General features: G+C 35.4%; 1 protein-coding gene across 20 annotated transcripts in view; it reads right to left on the reverse strand.

Moving 5' to 3' along the window:
• The window catches only part of PLCB4 (phospholipase C beta 4), a 470050-nt gene that overhangs the window by 78173 nt on the left and 375099 nt on the right, over window positions 1-16778 (reverse strand). For 11 of the 20 annotated variants that reach the window (XM_016427824.2, XM_056813903.1, XM_016427838.2 and 8 more), the window contains 6 exons: window positions 15418-15497; window positions 14659-14743; window positions 10236-10326; window positions 6526-6621; window positions 4020-4120; window positions 1906-1941 (listed from right to left, as the gene is read on the reverse strand). In XM_016427824.2, the coding sequence (XP_016283310.1) occupies window positions 1906-1941; window positions 4020-4120; window positions 6526-6621; window positions 10236-10326; window positions 14659-14743; window positions 15418-15497 (489 nt within the window). The remainder of the gene's footprint in view (window positions 1-1905; window positions 1942-4019; window positions 4121-6525; window positions 6622-10235; window positions 10327-14658; window positions 14744-15417; window positions 15498-16778) is intronic. The other 9 variants (XM_056813908.1, XM_056813900.1, XM_016427842.2 and 6 more) reach the window with 1 other exon arrangement.

The raw sequence follows: 16778 nt of genomic DNA on the forward strand, positions 1-16778 counted from the left end.
TAGTGCATGAGATGTTTCATTAAATTACCAAAAATGTAATTATTATTGTTTACATTGACATATTGCTTTAAATTTTCACAGTACTTTCACAACCATGGTCTCAATAATCCTCACAACAGCCCTGTGAGGTAGGTAAGGCAAGAATAATTATCTTCAATTGACAAATTGAGAAGTAAAATGAGAAGATGAAGGCACAGAGAGGTTGATTGACTTGCCTAATGTCATTCAGAAGGTTAGCACAAGAGCTCGGACTAGATCCTAGATTGGCTGATTCCTAGTCCCAGGTTTCTTTATTTATTATACTATATTAACTATCTTATGACTTGTGCATTTAATCTCATCTTTGAATAATATAGCATTTTGCTAAATCTAAGGTTGAGACTTTATCATGCCATATAGAAAAAGAAAGAGGTAAGATCAGTTTGCTTCCCAGGAAATTCAGCATATAAAAATAAAGCTTATAAATAGAAAATTAGCTTTAAAAAAAACCAATAAATTCACTGAGAACTTTGACAAGTGATATTTAAAGGCCCAAAAATCTTCTTGATAAAATGATGTGAACAAATGGACTGAGGTCCAACTCTCTGAATTATAGCTATAACAGTATTTTGAGTAAATCAGTATCTTTTTTTTTTAGTAAAACAAATGATTAATTCTTTTTTTTTTTAATACGAGAGAAAGGATAAGTCAAATTAGTTGTTTGACCCAACTGCCTGGTCAGTTCAATCCAAACCATCCAAAAGGCTTCTTCATTTAATGCCTTAGTTGGTATTCCACACCTGTTATTGGCACTGATCATTATGTACAAAGCACATTCTTTAGCCTGACTTGAGATTCTTTCATTTTCTGTGCTTTCTCATAGTATCTGGCATGGTTTCTTACATAGAATAGGTGCTTAGTTAGTAATATATATATATATATCTGACATGGTCAATGAGGGAATTTTTTGTTTAACTATACATGTTTGCAAAAGGGGTTCTGTTTTTCTTTTTCATTGGGAATGGGAAGAGAGGGATAGACATAAAGAAGAGAAAATAGATTTTCACTGACTGAAAATAATAACGTTAAAAATTATACCCCAATCCTCAATTGTATTCATTAAAAGTAACATATAGTTTTTCCTACCACCTAGATAAAAAAAATGAAGGTGAGATAAATATCTCTGTAGCAGGCAAGACCAACTTAAGGTTGTGTGGCTTAAGGAATCTGTGTCTTTGTTTTACATTTATAGCATATTCATTTGGTGAGCAAATAATTTTCATTGATATAAAAATTTTAAAGTGAATTAAAATGATGTAACTCCACAAAATGTTAAGTCAATTTCTAATCTTGTTTCAAATAAAAAAAGAGTACTAGCATTTAATGTAGGTCAGTGCTAACAATATTTTTAGATCAGGTCAATATTTTAGGGTATCATGGTAATATTTTATTTCTTTTTATTAGTCCAAAATTTCTTTTATTTCAGTTACAATAGGGAAAAGCATAATGAGCTAATGGGTCATCTTTATTTCTTATTTCCATAAGCTTGATCTAGGTTTACAAAATATAGACTTGAATATAAGAATATATCCTAATCAATCATGTACCTTTTTTGGGGTAAAAATAAGTGCAAATGTATTCTACCTAAGAATGGCCATTATATTTGGTATTATTGTGTACTTTAGGTATGATTTCATCAAGCTTTAATCAGTTCCATATATTGGAAGTTTTTTTTAATTATATATTATGAAAAAATGTTATACCTAGAAACAACCTCCCCAAACTTCTCTGAATAAATAGGAAAGAGAGATTTAATGACTGAATACTTTTATGAAAATCTAGGATATTGTAAAGTTATTTACACAATAGATTGTGTTTTCTATGAGTAAAGTAAAGTAGAATTATATGGAATTCTTTTTTTGTTACCTTTTTATTGTTTTCATGTTCAAGGTCTTCTGCAGCCTAAAGAGAAAAAAAAATTGTATTTACCCCTCCAAACTGCAAAAATAAAACTTACCCTTTATTTATTTATGCTATGTGTGTCTAGAAACACAAACACACAATATCTTGGAAATCTGTTTCTTCCAGAATAGGATATATTTTCCAGGATTTTTCAGTACAGAAGAGGATTGATAATGATAGTATAATAATTTCAAATATGCCCCACTGGCATGTAAGCTCCTTGAGGTCAATGATTATTTTCCATTTTGCTTTTGTATGGCCAGCAGCACAGTACCCAGGTTATATGGGCACTTAATATATGCTTATTGTATTGGAATGAAATGATGTAAATCTGTTTCATTTATAAACAGTAAGGAGGGGTAAGTTAATATTGGTGTATTTATTTTTATTAAAGCAATGAATGGATAGTGAAAAAGAAGATGGAATGTTTTACTGTCCAGGATTGTTATAATAGTGATATTCTTTGATTTAAAGCTTTACTTTTTTATTTTGAGTCATAATTTATTAAATAAATTGGTTAGTATGGCTCCAGAAAGAACTATTAGAGAAGCACCTAATAAAAATTAATATGCCTTCCTAATATGTGAGACATAGCATTAAAATAAGTGACTTTGTTTTAATTATTATTTGATGTTGAGAATAGGTTCTGATGAAGGTTGTTGCTGTTTGGGTGATGAGATGTGTCTAAATTAAGGAGGAAAATAGCATAAAATTATTTACTATTAGCTTAAGAAGTTTCCCAAGTCTATGGATGCAACATTGTCAAAAATAGTCATAATGATCAAAATTGAATAAATGAAGAGCACTGGATTTAGTATCAGAAAACTTATATTTATCTATTACAACAATGAACCCTAAAAAACTCAGCTCTGTTACTTACCACCTGTGTGACTTTGGACAAGTTATTTAACGTCTCTGAGCCTCAGTTTCTTCATCTGTAAAATTAGTGTGTGTTGAACTATAAAAAGAGTTCTTAACGTTTTTTTGTCATGGACCCCTTTGGAAGTCTGATTAAGACTTATGGAACCCTTCTCAGAGTAACATGTTAAACACATAAAACAAAACACAAAGGATTACAAAGGACAATCTACTGAAATGTAGTTTTAAAAAACAAGTTCATGGACCCAAGATTAAGACCCAGCTCTCAGCACATTGTCTGGCACATAACAGATGCTAAATAAATGCTTTATTCACCTGAATTGACTCAGTCTCGTGCTTCTGTGGTCTTGCATTGTCATTCACTCATGATCAGTCTTACCATAAAAGTAGTTCATGGCTTTTGGTTTTGTTTTTATTGGGTTTGGGGGGGAGACTGGAGAAGGCACAGTAAAGTAAGACTAATGATACCTCTTGGTAGAGCTCAGAAGACCTAGGTTCTGACTCTATTCTTACACGGACTAGCTATGTGAACCTTGGACAAATGATCTTTTTTTTGGGGGGGGCTCAGTTTTCTTATACATGTAGTGTTTGTATTAAACAAACTTCTAATCCTTTCCAAATCTGGCAGGAGCTGTATGATTCTGAGGGAGTTCACTTTACATTTAGGTCCTATTTTCTACCTTAAAAAAGTTCAGTGTTTTGGTGGCTTTCTTACCCTAGATAGCCAGGAAGGGCCAGCTTCACCATTTGAATTCTGTTTGTTGTATGTATATATACACATACATATCTTTGTATGTATGTGAATATATATTATGTGTATCCAGAGAGTAACTGGTTTCCAAAATACAGAGAGCAGGTCTTGTGGTGATCATACAAGTGACAATGTCCAATGGGCCCTAACTGGCTTAGAACAGTGTCTGGCACATAAAAGAAACTTAATAAATATTTATTGACATTTATTTTTCTTAATCAAGATGTATTGCCCTGGGATAATTCAGTAAAAGTATCACTGTATGTGTCTTGAATTAGGATACAAAAGTCCATTTCCCCAAAGAGCTTGCTTTTTCTAAGCAGTTTAGAGGGGAAAATGAATACAGCTTTATTTTCTTGCGGATTATATTTCCTCAATTTCAGAGCAAGCAGCTTCTCTTCGGATTCATAGCCAAAAAAAGACAAATGAATAGCACACAGACGCCAACCTTCTTTACACTATTTGCAACAGCTTCCTTTTGACTGAAGTCATCAGCAGAGAGTTCACTTCCAAATTTGAATTCTGGGTGAGCTTCCTCCTCTTGGTCAGCTATATGAAAGAGAGAAAATGATCACGATGGCAAATAAGCAAGTTAGTCCGCCAGGCATTGTTACAGTGCTTGGGTAGGAGGTGCTGACTAGGGGGCAAGAACAGTGCTGCCAAAAAGAAGGGGTCTCAAACACATGTGGTCCTGATTTTGAAATGACATCATCTGTCATCTGCAAGGATAAGAATACCAATTCCATCTCAGTGAGACACAAGTATTAAAACCTTAATCTCCACATGTCTCTGTTATATTTAAGACTAAAAACAGCCCAGACCTTTTAAGATCTTTACTTGCTCACCCACATTCACCAAACAATTACAAAGATCTAACATTACTTTAAAAAGCCCTGCTGATGTTGCTCTCGAGCTTGAAATGTCCTTGTTGCTTCTTTGGGGTTTTATGATTTCTCTAGGAAGCCTTCCCCGGTTACCCCAGGGCATGCATGGTACACTCTCCTTTATCTGGATTCCTACAGCACACTTCATCTTGGCAACATTATTTTGGCTGTATCCTATAGAGTGCCAGACTTGGCTGACCAACCAAGCTATAATATCCTTGATTAAGGGACAAAATCTCTCCTTTTCCATTTCCTCTGACACCTAGCATGGTATTCTGAACCTGTTTAATAGGCATGTGTTGACTGAGTTGAAAAAATAATCATTTTTGTGAATTGCAAATGTTGAAAAAAAGTGCTTCTGATCTCTAAGCCAGGGATAACTTCTTGATGCTTTTGCAACACTGGTTTCCAATTAATTCAACGAACATCTCATGTTGCAACATGCTATGGGACATTCTGAGTTTAAATTCTGCCTTGTTATTTTGCAGATGCCCTCATTCTGTGACAGCTTTTGTTATTCTTCAGCTGGTTGAGAATTCTGCCCTCCTAAACTACGCTACTTTGTCACATGGATGGAAAGACAATATTTTGTCATCAGTATCATTATAATCAAACGATTCAACAAAGCTGAAGAAACCTGTCTAGGAACCCTGCTCAGAGCTTAGGCATCAGACAAAAGCTACCACTATATTCATTGTTCCAAGGGGAGTATGTGGCTCCCTCTGAATAACACATTTTAGGAAGGGCATTGCTAAATTCAACAATATCCATGAGAGGGTAAGTCAGATGATGAAAGGCCTTAAGATCATGCCATATAAGGCCTAACTGAGGAAAGTATGAATCAAATAAGTCCCTATTAAAGTAGCAATTGGATTCTCTGAAGTGATCATATTATTTGAATTTACACAATATATTTCCACTGGGCTGGAACCAATAACAGTATTTTATGTCAATAATAATGTTGACTCCTATGAATTTGAATACTTGTGACCACTTGAAGAATTTATTAATGACCACAATCAGGACCTTGTTGTATTTAACCTGGAACAGCTATAAGGGCCAGATGAGAGCTGTTTTCATATATCTGAAGAACTGATATGGAGAACAGAGATGACATTTGTTCTTCTTAGTGTGAAATAGCAAGAGTAGGAACAACAGATGGAAACTGATGAGATAATTTCAAGGTTGATGTAAAGAGCCTGAACTAATTGGATGTTCAAGTAAATTATTATTTAACTTACCTAAGTTGTCTTTTTTTTTCTTGCTATTTAATTTTCTTTCAAGATATATAATTTTGATCATCTCAAGCTAAATGAGAAAGGATCTGTGAATATGTCTTGAATTCTTTAGACAAAATATATTATATGAAGATTTCTGAAAAGTCTTAGGGTAATTTTAAGCTAAAAGTGCACTAAGACTTTGGGATATCTAGTACAATCTCAATTATAGCAGCTAGGTGGCACAGCGGGTAAAGTATTGAGCCTGGAGTCAAGAAGGTTCATCTTCTTGTGTTCAGGCATTTACTAGCTATGTGACCCTGGGCCAGTTACTTAACTCTGTTCACCTCAGCTTCCTCATCTGTAAAACAAGTTGAAGAAGGAAATGGCAAACCATTCTAATACTTTGGCCAAGATTTCTCTCTCTCTCTCTCTGGGTACAAATTAACTTCTTGTGTTGCATTTGTATTCATTTTCCTAGATCTTTGAATCTGTTTATTCAGAGTTGATACAAATAAAACTGGAATTCTTGTCCACGGGCAAGGTGCTTTATAACGCCCTGCCTTCTCCTGAAAATGTCTCAGGGATTATGATGAAAGCTGAATCCACAATAGGAAGGAGGATAGACCAGCTGTGACATAATCTGAATATTATAGCATTAGCCATGCTTCTATGTTACATTTGAGCTTTGTAGAACACTAAGATATCAGACTGGTACATGTGGCCTAACTGAAATGTAAAGGATTAAAATGTCATTTACATATTTAACAGTTAATTAAGCTAAAAAGTCAGTTTCTATGCCGTTACTTCACTTTTCAAAGCACTTAAATAAACACAACATTTAAAAGCTCACCACTTTCTATTTCTTCCTCGTTGTCATCTTCCAAGATATTTACTGGGGCTGCTGACTCTCCTGCTTCCATCATACTTTTTAATGCTTCAAGCTGTTCTGTTAAAAAAAATTAAACCACATATCATGATTTCATGTTTTGTAAGAAAAATAAAAACTGATAAGGAAACATCAAAATGAGCAGTCAGTCAGATGGCTTGGGAATCTATGTTTGTCTCTGAGGAAGCCAGTGTAGAGAAGGATATTTTGCAGAATAGGGAGCCTTTGCTTAGGATACTCATTCCTTATATGGCCAAGTGGAATAGGCTCATTGTCATTCTTCATTTGGAGTTTTCTTCCTTTCTTAAACCTGTGTCCAAAGTTCCAGTAATTTAGCTCTCAACCTCTTTTGCCTTGTGCCTTCTAGTTTCTGATCTCCATTTGACTTAGCCCATCCTTTCTACAGCATTATATCATCTCTGATTGCCCCTTCCTTAGTCCCTTTTACACTTTCTTCCAGAATTTTCATCTTGTTGGAACTAAGTTCTTTCACATTCTCTGACTTTTTTTTTCATTGAGACCACATTTATAATTTTCGCCACTGAAACTTCTTTTTCTCTCAACAAGTCAAAAGGATCAGCTTTCTCCTATTCTTCCATTGATAGCTTTAGACAATTATTCTATGATCATTTAATATCATCTCTTTTGCGAAATATTTTTTGGAGTAAGAAGGGAATAAGCACATATATAGTGCTTACTATGTGTCTGGCACTTTAATAAGAGCTTTACAAATATTAGCTCACTTGATCCGGTAATAAGCCTGCAAGGTGAATGCTATTATTGTCCCCATTCTAAAGTAGAGGAAACTGAGGCAAAAAAAGTTAAATGGTCTGGTAATTAATTACTGATCATTATATCTCTCCTCATCTTCGACAAACTTATGTGCTAATCTCTAGACCACCTTTCCACTTTCTTTTTAAAATTATTTTTATATTTCATTAAATATTCTAAAATTCTATATAATTTTTTTAAATTCTTGCTTTTTCTTCCAAAGTTTCTTTTGCTTGCCCATATCCCATCTTATGTAGGCAACAATTTGATATTGATTATATGTGTGAAATATGCAAAAACATATTTCCATATTAGCCATGCTGTGAAAGAAAACACAAAATAAAACAATAAGAATAAAGCTAAAAACAATGCTTCCTTGCACATTCAAAATTCACCAGTTCTCTTTTTTGGAGTAGGTAGCATCTTTCTTCATGAGTCCTTTGAAACTGTCTTTGATCATTGTCTTGATTAGAATAACCATGACTTTCACAGCTGATCAATCCTTACAATACTATAATAATTAAAATTAAATTATGAGGTTGCTAGTACCTTTAATAACTTTATTAAATCAAAGCAGTAATAATAAAGAGAGAGAAAGGTAGGAAAGAAGTAGAAGGGTATTTAGCTTACTACTCTATTAGCCACCATGATGGATTGAAGCTTACTAGGGACAAGAGTTCATCCAGCCACCACACTCTAGCCAGAAGACCCTCAAGACCTCCTGGTCTTCCAGCTATTTTCTCCACCCACTTGCTCTCACACGTTACATCTCAGGAATCAACCAGTTTCGCAATTTTCCCAGACTGCCCAGGAGGGGTCATTGCCTGTGGAATCAGTATCCTGTCTCATTGGTTCCTTAGTTCTTTAACTTCCTTTCTCTGAGGGTTATCTATACCTGAATTTACTCAATGGTCTCTGACCTCTAGCTCACTGAGAGATGACAAACAAAGCGACATAATGGAGAGAGATTCTCTTCCAACAATACTATTGTTGTTCTAGTTCTGCTCACGTCACTTTGTTGTTGACCTAATTCAATTAAAAGTAGTTGTTCTAAAATTACCAGTGTTCTCTTAATTGCCAATTCAAATGGCATTTTCTCAGTCTTCATATTTCTTGATCTCTCTGCAGCCTTTGACCTATAGACCAATCATCTTCTCTTGATGTCTTTTCCCTTTAGATTTTTATAGCACTGCTCTATCCCAATTCTCCTCTTAACTTGTTCACGTACTCCACATAATTCTGTTCTGGATAGAACTTCCTCCAGGTCAAACTGTGGAGGTCCCCCAATACTCATCCTAGCATTACTTCTCCTTCCATACTGTATATCACTGAATGATCTCATCAACTGCTATGGATTCAATTATCATCTGATCATAGAAAATTCTCAGCTATATCTGTCAGTCTCTAAATTCAGTCTTACGTATTCAACTGCCTAGTGGACATCTTAAGTTGGATGTCTTTATAGACATCTTAAACTCAACATATCTGAAACTGAATTTATCTTTTCCTCAAACCTTTCCTAGTTCCTACTTCTGTAACATCTATGCTCTCTCTCTCTCTCGCTCTCTCTCTCTCTCTCTGTCTCTCTCTCTCTGTCTCTCTCTCTCTATCTCTCTGTCTCTCTCTCTCTGTCTCTCTGTCTCTCTCTGTCTCTCTGTCTCTCTCTGTCTCTCTCTGTCTCTCTCTCTCTTTCTCTCTCTCTCTCTGTCTCTCTCCCCCTCTTCCTTCTCTCCATTCCCTCCCCCTCATATCTTGCCTGGTTTTAGTTCTGCTTCTGCAAGTCTATCCTGGTTCTTTTTAAACAATAACCTCTTCTTAGAGAAATGGAACTAGCTTATGTCTTTCTTTGTATCTATCAAATTTAGCATAGTACCTGACACATAGTAGGCACTTAATAAATGCTTATTGATTTGACTTTACTTATTCTTTACATCCAGTCAATTCCAGAGTTTTGCTGATTCCACTTCTAAAAAACCTCTTTAAAATTTCTCCTTTTTTCCACAATTACTGCCACTATTCTTACTTAAGTCCTCATTATATCTCCTCTTAAATAAGGCAAAAATCTTGGCTCTATATCCCTCTGGTTTCTTATTTCTCCAATCCATTCTGTACATGATTTCCAGATTAATCTTCCTAAAACCCAGCTGTGATCACATACTCCCTTGCTTCAAACTTTCAAAGCTGCTTGTTGACTACTGGAAATTATGGCACTTAAGGTTCTTTGCAAAACAATTTTTTTAAAACTTCCTCTTAAATTATAAACTTCGTGGGAGTCAGGAACAAAATCTTATTCATTGGCACATAGTAGGTATTTGATAAATGTTTAATTGTTTATTGACATGCCTATTTCCTGAGATAGAGGTTAACACAATTGAATCATGGAATTACCCAAATCCTAATCCATAGGTTTTAGAAATGATCTTGCACAAGTAAAAGACAGTACCCTCAAGTTAATCATATGCTTTCATGAGAGTGGCTCAGATAAAAAAAAATCCAGTTATAGACAACTTTGGAGATAGTAAATGTGTGACCTATGTACTGAGACACAAAATATTAATGCTATCATCATATTATTTGTAGATATGTATCTACTGATCTGACAGGCAGATCAGAGAAAAATTATTGATCCTGGAGTCCTTAGAATATTTTAAAAAGAAATACATACTAAGAACTCAAATGCAGAAAATCCCTTTGAACCAAATGAGGGAAAAATAGACTAATTTTGGCAAGATTCTCAAATTTGAGCAGATTATACTGACAAATTGCAAGAAGAAATTGATTAAGAGTACTTCAGAGAGCTGAAGTTGAATAAGAAGGAAAATATATTACATCTTGGATACCTGCTTTACTCAGACATGGAAACTATACTTGTTTTAATTGGTATAAAGGTGTGCTTTACTTACTTTTTTCCACCTCAGGTTTCAGTCTCTTGTTTTTGATGAGTATTTTTCTTTTGAGGTCATTAGGGGATGGTAATGATCTTCCTGGTTCAAGCTAAAATATCAAAGAAAGAGAGATATATTAATGAACAATAACCAAGCACCTCATGTAAATATTAACAGAGCCCTCAGATTAGGCTGAAGAAAAGGAGTAGTAAGCCTAACATGCTAGATGACAGAGTCAAAATGACAAAATATCCCAATAGGCTAGAATACTGGGTCAAATCTAGTAAGAAGAAATTTAATGGGGATAAATAGTGGATAAAGAGTCCCACCTCCAACGAATAGTGGCTGGGCAAGTCAATTTACCTCTGAGTTGCTATATTCCTGCCATCTTTGTGATTTACTGCTATATTCCACCCTCTACCTCTTTCCTGGTCCCCGAACTGCCATTTGGTAGTAGTGTTGTCTAGATTAGAGTTCATCATATCTAGCAGGACTCAGACAAAACAAACTAGATTTGTCATTTTCTGGCCATGTCCAAGATTGCCCTTTTCCTTTTTGCAGATTCTCCATACCCCAGTTCTACTTTTTTTTTTTATCTGGGAAGTTAATCAATCAGCATTCAGTAGGAAAGAAATCAAGGATGATTATTATTACTTAGTCCAACTCATACCTGAACCTTGCAAGTGATCATCCAGCTTTTCCTTGAAGATCTCTATGAAGAGCCTCCCATGCTATGCCAATCAATTGCTTTATGGTTCAATTCACCAACCCAGCAATTTCCCTTACCAATCACCCCTCCTTGTCTAACACTCTACTATAAGTTTAGTCTTTCCCTATGAGAACGTAACCTCCCTGAAGGCAGAGCACTTAGGAAGCATTTTAATAAATACTCATTCATTTATTCCTTCATTCAGTGTCTTAGGCAATTCTCTAAATGCTATAATTTCAGAGGACATGCCTCCCTGAATGGATTTTTTTTAAAGTATCTAATCAGGAACTCTCTACACTGATGAAATCATAGGCATAGTTTAAAAACAACAAAACTGTCTTAGACTTGTTAAACAATTATTGCCATGTAAATATGAGGAAAGGCCACTAGGGGGCGCAATGTGTCTAGAGTACGGAGCCTGGAGTCAAGAACTCTGATAGTTCAAATCCAAGCTCAGACTGGTTGTGTGGCTCTGGGAATGTTTTTTTACTCTGCCTTAGTTCCTCAGCTTTAAAATGAGAAGAAGGAACTGGCAGACTCCAGTATCTTTGCCAATAAAATCCCAAATAGGGTTACAAACAATCAGACTCAATTGAAACTTCACCACAACAAAGATGAGGAAGGTGGGGGAGAAAAAAGGTAAGGTCTAGGGTTTTAATGAATTTCAAGCACAGTGTGAGCCAGCAGTATGATAAGATACCAAAACAAACAAACCAAGCCATAAAGTGAGCTAATGATGCATTAAGAGAAGATAACTAGGAAAGTGGTGATTCCTCTCCTCCCTGCCCTAATCAGGACATGCTCACAACAGTGCATTCAGTTCTGCAGGCCTCATTTTAGGAAAATCATTGCTGAATTGGGGAATATCCAGAGGACTTTGAAGGAACCAGGAATATTTAGCCTGTTGACTTGGGAACAGTGGGGGAAGGTGGAGGAGGAGGAGAAAAGGCATTTGTTTTTATGTATTTGGAGAGTTGTTATGTGGAAGGGTATGTTTTGGTCCCCTTGGCTTCAAAGGCTACACTTACCAACCAGAGGTGGAGGTTGAAGAGGTGGGTGTAGGCTTGGCCTAATTAAAAACTTACTACTATTAGAATAATTTTTAAAATGCACTAGAGCCTTTGGGAGGCGATTGGTGCCTCCTCATTAACAATTTTCAAGGAAAAGCTGGACAACCACTTCCTGAGATGTAGCAGAGCACATTTTTCAGGTATAAGTTGGACAAGCTAATAATGGTCGGCCTCAAGATAATCTCTTACTCTACTGGGGTCTCCGTCTGGATGGAAGTTCTTAGTGCTCTTGGTCTGCAGCCCCCTGGATTCCACTTGGGTAGCCGGATATACACTAAACTAAATCTCTTTCCTAGAACACAGCTGAGGGAAGTATCTGTGATGCAATAGAAAGCAGGATGAATCCATTCTGTCAAAGGGTCCTAAGTCTGATCGTGACTTTTGCTAGGGCGTCTTCTTGGGCAAGCTCTTTGTCTCTCAATTTCCTTCTCTGTGAGGGGAGGGGCCTGAACCGAGGCTCTTTCTGGCTCAAAATCTACTATCCCAAGGACCCTGCCACAATATAGCACCTCAATCACTGCCTACTCAGTTTGTGACTGAATTCCAAGGAGTTATGCTTATCTGTAGCCACTGGATGGCAGCAGAGAAGGATTTCTAACTATTTTACTTATCCCCTAAATGGCATCAGCATTCAAAAATTACAGTTTTTCTTAGACTGTGTGTCTCAGAACTGAAAATTAGGTAGCCACCCTTTTTGGTAGTGAATATGTTCAGACGTAGGCTAATTTTAGAGGTCCCTGGAAAATCATGTGCTACTCGGGGAATTTTCAAAGAGCATGAATTCAGTTTAAATTCTTTAGATCTGCCAATAATAGACAGAAATTATTAGCTCATAGAGAAGGAAAAAATTCCTAGAGTATTACTTTGAAATAAAACTACAGAGTCTTGTGACAATTACTAGAAGAAAAGGATTGCCATTCTCAAACCCTTTATGGTCCAGGTTAATCCCAGAGAATGGCCTGAGTCCCCCAAACCATTTCTGACATGTACACTTTGATCACAGTCACTTCCATTGAGGATTAGGGTGCCCCTAGGAGGGTACTCAAAATAACTATGGGTAGTGTGTGTCTACATGCAAAGAAAAGTGGAAAATTGATGGCATAGCGAGATTGTTAAAAAACAAACTCCACTTTTACCTTCATTGTCTATACCTCCAGGGAAGGAATACTGCATTTCTCTTCTCTCATTGAAATAGCCATGTGAACTCTCTTCATCCTTGTCCTTCCCTTTCTCTCTCTTCTCTTCTTATCTAAGTCCTACCTTTCCTTCAAGTACTAATTTGAGTCCCATCTCCGCTTCTATGTCTTTCTCCATGTCTCCTCAGAATTCTCATATCACTCAAAAGGCAATGGAAAGGGAAATAAGTATAAGAAGCCTGTGGCAAGTCATTGACAATGAGGTGTTTGAGATAAATGGAATAAGACATCATCAAGGACATGTAAAACTAGAAAAGAAGGTAGGAGAGTCAGTCAAGTATCAAGAGTCAGTTTTGAATTATTATTCACAAACTATGAAAAGCCCCAAAGGAAGGTTTTAAAAAATGATTATTAGGTTCTTTTAGGGAGAATTTATGGAAAAAGACACCCATGTTAAGAAGATATGAAAAGATTGCTATTTGAAGATGGGGTAGGCATAGCCAAATGGATGAAATCACCTATCTATCCTGGTATTAAGTATCTCTAGGATATTATGAAGTGAGGAAGGGAATCTACAATGATCTAGATAATTTGATTGGTGTCACATCAGTCTGAATAATTCAAGCTCTAAAATAGATCTTTTAGGCTGAAATATCCATTTCTTACAATTTTTTGATATGTATACAAAGGATTAATATACTTAGTGCAGGTTGATTCACAACTTCCTAAATATTTTGGTAAAAGAAAACAAGCAGAAGGAGGTAAAGTTGGGGATGTGGGTATAACTGATAGACTGAGATTCAGCCAAAGAAATTTTGCTAAAGTCAATTTCTTGAAACTCATTGATTTCTGAGGTTCATTTGGAGGACTAGGTTTGAATATTGATATTAAATACAAATTACCTCCCTGAATGTTCAACTCTATTTCAGTATTATTGTACATTACTCTAAATTCTTTTGAATTTTGTTAACAACTATTTGTTAGTGTTAGTTCAATGGAATAACAATAATACCTTGCATTTAAACAGTGTTTGAACCTCCATAATGATATTTTATGTAAATTATGCTATTTGATTCTTATACCACTTGATGAAATTAATAGTGTAGTAATCAACATTCTCATTTTACTGATGAGGAGACTGAAGTTCAGAGAATCTGAGTGACTCGTCTAAAATCAGAGAGCTGAGTAATTTTGAATCAAAGTCTATTAACCAAGCTTCATTTAATGAAACCAAACTGTGGAACCTTTGCCTACGTATAGAATAAAAGATGCTTTATGACATTATCAAAAAGAAGTCCCAGTAACTCCAAGGTCTTATACAATTAAATTGGCCTTAAAGTTTACTTTATGTCTGTATATCTTGACCCCACTCTATTATAATTAAAGAGGCATTTGCCTCTAAAACATTAAAAAACATAAATATGGAAATCTTCTCTATTGGGCTGAAGATCCTACTTGACTCTTTAGAAATGCTTTTCAAAACAAATCCATTTAAGTTAGAAAAATGGTCTGTTAAAAATACATACTGGATGTGATTCAAGTGCTTGTTTCAACAGGAGATCCCCAAATAGATCTTCACAATACTTGGACATCTTGTACTGTTGATATTTGCTAGGGGAAATAATTGTAATTGTCAGACTCAAACACATATTAACAATTATAGAAATAAAAAAAATTAATCCCCAAAGAATTCAAATATGCTTTCTGCATAATGTATGACCATTCCCTTGATGTTCATAGTAAAAGGACTTTTTAAAAATATCATAAAACTTTAATTGCTATAATCAAAAAGAAGAGTAAGGGCTGCTAGCACAAATTGGCAAAGCTGACCTAAAAATGTCCTCCAGTTTTTCACAGTAGTTTGTCTGGACCTCTGCTTTGCACTTATCTCACTCTCCCTTACAGCTTAGTTATTTATATGCAGACCTCTTATACCCTTCCCCTTCCCCTAATTAGATCATGAGCTCCCTAAAAACAGTCTCCATGTTTGTCTATCTGTATATCTCCAATGTCAGCTGTATGCATAGTGGGGGCTTAATAAATCTACAATGAACTGATGCTGTCATATTCTTAGAAAAAAGTAATTACAGGTTTGGCCTTCTTGGAGTAAACATTTGAAAATTATCCTAAACAGACTTGGGAACTTTTTGTTAGGCCTAACCCAGTATACATAGTATTATGTTAAAGCACAGCATTTTTACTGTTTAGGACCAAAAAAAAGCATCTTTTTTGTCATTTATTACAAGTATTACAAGAAGTAGAAAGAAATGAATGGATCACTCTACCTGCAGTGGTTTTCAAAGGACAGAATGACAGGATACTCTGATGTAACAAAGGCTGTTTCCTTGATGGCTTGAATCACATCCTTTAGAAGGCAAACAGAGTTAATGTGTAAGAGGAACAAAGCTCTTCAGGTACCCACAGATCAGGTCTTACATTTCTGGGAGGAATTTATGTTTCAGAGCCTGGTATAGCATTACATACTTAGCAATTCTTTAATAAAAAAACTGGTTGGAAGAATGAATAAATGAATACATTCATCAAAGTACCCACTGAGCTGTCAAATATCTCCATCATTACATGCTGTGTCAAAGCAGTCCTTGTCAATCATTGTAAAATATTCTTTGTTGTTCAACAACAGTAGGATAAATAACCTGAATTACTCTACTGTGATAAAAAGATGACTACAGAAGAATAAATTTTGAGTTCCATTTGCCTAAATCAAAAATGCCACACCATTTTGCTTTGTTTCAGTTTTAATTCCTTAGCATGACCACAGAATGGTTTTACTCTCAACTGAACTCCTAGTACAATTAAAGTTGGAACCACATAATTTAATTTTGGTTATTTTATGTGTGTTAGTTTTATCTCTTCAATCATGTCTTAACCACTTTAAAAGCAAGGATAATGTATTATCAATCAATCAATCTATGACCATTTATTAAGTACCTGCTCCATTCCAGGCACTATGGTAAGTGCTAGAGATACAAAGAGAAGCAAAAGATAACTTTTGTCCTCAAGTAACTTATAGTCTACGTGGGAAGATAGTATACAAACCAATATCTAGGAAGCAAGTTATATATAGGATGAATGAGAAATAATTTATAGAGGGAAATTAAGAAGAGTTGGGGAAGGCTTCTTGTAGAAGAATTGCTGACCACATTCTTTGAAATCAGTAAGTTTTATTGATGTCTTTTCTTTCCTGTCAATTCAATATTCCTGTAAGATACTATGATATGACAAGAAAAAAAAGGGATTTTCTAAGGGATTTGGAGATAGTTCCAAAGGCCTCTAAAACCTTGTTTTTTTTTGTCTTGCATTGATCTATGTCAATTACACTGGTGGCTTTGGATATGTGATATATCCAATGTGATATGTATGTGATAGAAAACTCATTTCCAATGGAAAAGACAGAAGCAGAAAGAATTGAATGGATTGGCTACTTTTAGGGATATTCAGTGGATCTTGCAGGGATATTCAATTGGTTACCCAGATGTAACAAGGATACCTTGATGTAACAAGGATACCCAGATGTTACAAGGATACCCAGATGTAACAACACGCACGCACAAGTGTCTTTGTGCACACTCATCTATACACCATAGATGAAAACACACAAAGACAATCTTCATCCTTGGTTACTGAG

Source organism: Monodelphis domestica, chromosome 1 (genome assembly GCF_027887165.1).
Source record: "Monodelphis domestica isolate mMonDom1 chromosome 1, mMonDom1.pri, whole genome shotgun sequence".
Classification (NCBI taxonomy): domain Eukaryota; kingdom Metazoa; phylum Chordata; class Mammalia; order Didelphimorphia; family Didelphidae; genus Monodelphis; species Monodelphis domestica.